Source organism: Camellia sinensis, chromosome 3 (assembly GCF_055761805.1).
Source record: "Camellia sinensis isolate YWXY chromosome 3, ASM5576180v1, whole genome shotgun sequence".
Taxonomy (NCBI): Eukaryota; Viridiplantae; Streptophyta; class Magnoliopsida; order Ericales; family Theaceae; genus Camellia; species Camellia sinensis.
In genome coordinates this window covers 110,953,328-110,957,798 of record NC_138963.1, presented here as the reverse complement: position 1 = coordinate 110,957,798, position 4,471 = coordinate 110,953,328, and the positions used below count along the sequence as shown (strand labels likewise).

The 4,471-nt window shown below is 48.2% G+C and overlaps 1 protein-coding gene across 1 annotated transcript; it reads right to left on the bottom strand.

Moving 5' to 3' along the window:
• Window positions 1-1,194: 1,194 nt before the first annotated feature.
• LOC145821755 (protein MAINTENANCE OF MERISTEMS-like) lies at window positions 1,195-2,298 on the bottom strand. The gene is made up of 3 exons (XM_082918317.1): window positions 1,945-2,298; window positions 1,607-1,768; window positions 1,195-1,524 (listed from the first exon to the last, which is right to left on the bottom strand). The coding sequence occupies exons 1-3, from the start codon at window positions 2,296-2,298 to the stop codon at window positions 1,195-1,197; spliced, it is 846 nt and encodes a 281-aa protein (XP_082774443.1).
• Between the last annotated feature and the right edge of the window lie 2,173 nt (window positions 2,299-4,471).

The following is a 4,471-nucleotide window of genomic DNA, read 5'->3' as shown; positions in this document are numbered from 1 at the left end:
ATGTTTTTCTTTTGCAAAAGTACATAGTTTTGAAGAAAATAAAATCTGCCTGACGCAGTACGATGTGCAAAACTACTAGCAAAAAAGAAAAATAAAGCAAAAAAAAAAAAGAAAAGCAGCAAAGTGTCTGGATCGGCGCCAGTAGTCTCAAGTGCGGGAGTCCGTCCTGGTCCTTTTCCTGGACGAAGGTCCAGGATCATCGCCACCAGCTCCGCCATCAGAGTCTGAGCCTGAGTGATCTCCAGCCTCATCCTCGGACGACTCCACCTCTGCATCGGACTCGTCGTCATCTGGAATAGGCGTCCATGAGCTACTCCCAGAGTGAGTATGCCTGGCTCTGCTGCGGTGGCGTACTGAGATCCCTCTCCCTGCTTTCCCCATTCCTCGGGCAGGTACAGAAGGTCCAGCTGGAGCACCCCCTGCGGCTGGTATCTGGAATGGGGCCTAAAAAGGACAGTTGGCAAACACATTAGTTATGCTATGCAAAGTCGAGTATGAACACCAAATACAGTGTACGAATGCTATGAGTAGTGTATGAATGCCGTGAGCAATGTATGAGTACAATGTATGAATGCCGTGGGCAATGCTGTAAGCAGTGTATGAATGCCGTGAGCAATGTATGAATGCCGTGAGCAGTGTATGGATGCCTTGAGCAGTGTATGATTACAGTGTATCAGTGCCGTGAGTGGTATGTGAGTGCAGTGTATCAAGCGCCGTATTGACAATATGATATATCAGATCAGTATGGGACGGATTATGCAAAGTTTCGGGACTGAGGTTGAAAGAACTTACCGGGATACCGTAGATGGTTAACGGGTCGATGCTCCTCTGTAGCATCCCCATCACTGAGGCTGACAGCTTCAGAGCTTGTCCAGTGTACTCAATCGAAGCCTGCAAAGTGTTGAAGTGATTAGTATTCTGCGGGATATCAAATGAAATGAAATGATTGTACAGAATACAAAGTATAGTACATACCAGTGTCGAGCCGCGAACTCCGACGAGCTCATGATCAGCTGGAAGAGGAGCGATGGGTATCTGATAGGTCTCCCGACCCTGTCCTCGGCATGTCATGGTGGTAGGTAGCTCTGGCCACTCCACCCCGCGTCCCCTCCAAGACCCATTCCTGTCGCGGGCCTAAGTTGCCCTTGGTACTCCTGTTCCTACTACTGGCACTGCGGGCCTCTCCCTCTCATCTCAGCGAGTACTAGCCAAAGGTCGCATGAGGTAAGTCTGGATAAAGACGGTGTAGTCGCCCTCATATCTAAAGAAGTCAGAGTCCCAGCCGATGGTAACGTCGATTAACTCCTCCGGGGTGTACCTCTCTGTATGCCTCATGTGTGTGGGAGGTGGCCTCAGAACTATCTGCTCAGGTAGGTCGAGAGTCTTCTGCAAGAAGCGCTTACCCAGGTACCATGCCCGGCAGACCGGACCCTCTAGCAAAACCTTGAACCGGGCAATCTCCCGAGCACCCGCATACTGCTTTCTCACTACCTCCGACAATGCGACCCAGGGCTGCCAAGTGATCTGCAAATGATATACAGTTTGTATCTACTGTTGAAAATATAATGCAAAGCGAAGCTTAGATGAATTGTAATGTTTGACATACCTTAGCTGCGGTGATGGTGTTGAGGTATCTGCGGAAGAACAGGAAAGACTCTCGCGGCCTCCGCTCGCACCTCACATCAAATCGGTGAGAGTAGGGCACAGCGAGGGGCATCTCCACCTTTGGCTCTAGAGCAAGCCTCGGGAAGTAGGCATACACCCACAACTACAGAATGTAATAGGGCAAATATGAGTATGCTTATCAATAAGGCAGTATGTAGATAAAGCAGAAATCAGAGAATAATTTGCAGTGTATTGTGCAGTGTGTGAAGTGTAGTATGTAGTGTGTGTGGTGTATAGATAGTGTAAAGCAAAACTGTAAAACAAAAAGGGAAGGTGTACCTCCCAGGCTCGCCAGTAGCCTCCCAGCAGATGTCCGCTGCGGCGGGATGAAGAACTCATGTATCCGTAGAGCGTGGCCAAGCCTGCGCCAATCCAGTTGTATCGACGAATTCTGGTCACGTCCACCAATGCGCTCAGCAGATAAAGGGCAACTGTGTTCGTCCGATCGGTGAATAGGGTGGTCCCTAGTAAGAACATGACGAATCCTCGAGTGTACTGCTCCACCTCATCGCGGGTTGTAGGCACCTGTATCCGAAATTGGTCCTCGAACCAAGAATACTTCACGAACCCTGGCCGGGAGAGAGGTGGCCGAGCGCCGAGCAAGTAGATCTGGGCAGCGTCCCATTCGCCCATGTCGGTGTCAAAGGGAATCGGATCACCCCCTACTCCGATGCCGGTGAGCATGGAGAAGTTGAAGGGAGTCATCGTCATCTCCCTTACAGCGGAAAGGTGGAAGGAATTGGTGGTGTCCTACCGCCTCTCCACCAGTGCACCTAGAAGGGGCCTACTCGCAGTGAGGCACGAGAGTCCCATGCAGAAAATGCCAAAATCGGCCTGATCAACGATGTGGCGGATTGCATCGGGCAACTCCATGTACCAACCTCGGGCAATGGTGTTCTCATACCCCCGGAAGGCATAGAAATCTCCCTGTGTTCAAAGACAGACAGATGCGAAGCAGTATTAGATATACAGTATTTTCAATGCATTCAGAATGGATAAAAATGCAGTGTGTGTGCATGTGTTCAAGTCGACACAGATATCGTGTATGATTGTGCTCAGGGTGAACTAAGCATGTGATGTATCAGTGTGTTTGGGTTATTCGGTTATAGAACAGTACTGGCTATCCGAAGCGTACAATCTACATTGCAGAAAATAAAAGAAGGGAAGAGTATACCTCAGCGGCACCGAAGAATAGGTGTGACTATGGCTCGCGTAGCAAGAGCTCCAGTGGCGCACCTCGTGCATAGCTCCTGAACTGGCGGATGCTATCGGGAGGCAGTACGTGTATCGTGGGCCGGTATGTCGCCAGGTCGAACGGTCGAACACTGAGTGGCAGGAGCTCAACCTCAGGGTTCGTATCCATCTCTGGGGGAGTCCCACCCCGTGGAATATCATCCGCCATCTCAAGAAGAGAGCAAAAATTGCCGAGGATGTGGAAAGTGGGCAAAAATGCAAAAAGTCAACCAAAAGTCAACCCCGAGGGGTGAAAAATGGGAGAAAAGGTCGGAGTGTGGGAAAAGGCACGAAGATCGAGGTAAACTCGGGGGAAACAAACCCCAAGTGAAGGAAATCAAGAATGTGGCACCGAAATCGCGTTTTGTTCGGTTCAAAGTGTTTGGAATGAAAAGGTTTTCGCGAATCAGAAGTTGCGGGAGGCTCGAAAACAAAGGAAAAGCTCGAATCTAAGGGCAGAAAATGACCTAGAGAGAGAGAGCAAGGATTTTCGACCAAGGTAAAGTGAGGAAATAGGGTTTGTGGCCCTATATTTAAAGACCTGAGGCAAAATGTCAAAACTGCCCCGAATCTGTCATTTTTGGCCGATCGGCCAAATTGTAAGCCGATCGGCTAAATTGTTGGCCGATGATCTCCTTTTGTGGCCGATGGATGGTCGATGGCTTCTCCTTGTGGTCGATGCACCTCCAATGCCCTTGTTTGGGTCAGTTATGTTGATTCCTTATCTCTCAAGACAGTGCAAGAAAATACACTTTTGAAGCTTAACCGATCTTCGTGTTGACCTCGAACCGTGTCTTCCGTGTGCAGCACTCGATACGTACGAGGTGTATCCTTTTTTGTATCCTTTTGTATATTGCAAGATTTAAGAATTGTTCGAGAATTGCTTTTGAATATGTTGCATTACAATGTTTTGTCATGTTTGTAATAAACGCGCTTGTTATACGACTTTTCGCTCTTGCATTGAGCATGCCTCGTCTTGTTTTGAAGTTGCATCTCAACATTGTGAATAACATGCCTTTACCATGCTTCCGTTGAACATATGCCTCTCTTTGTTGTCGCATTGATACACATTGCTTGCGTTGTCGTGCATGCTTTACTTACATGTGTTTATGTTTTTTGTCGCATTGATACACATTGCTTGCGTTGTCGCGCATGCTTTACTTACTTGTGTTTATGCTTTTTCCTCACATTGATACACATTGCTTGCGTTGTCGTGCATGCTTTACTTACATGTGTTTATGCTTTTTGTCGCATTGATACACATTGCTTGCGTTGTCGCGCATGCTTTACTTACATGTGTTTATGCACCCCATGGCTTACGTTGTCGTGCATGCCTCCTTCACATCATTACACATTGTATGCGTTGTCGCGCATGCTTTACTTACATGTGTTTATGCCTTTCTCGCATTGTTATGCACATTGCTTGCGTTGTCGCGCATGTTTTACTTACACGTGTTTATGCACCCCATGGATCGTGTTGTCACGCATGCCATTCTTGCATTGTTATGCACCTTTTTATCTGCATTGTCACGCACACTTAGGTTGCACTGTCATGCATCCCCCTTACTTGCGT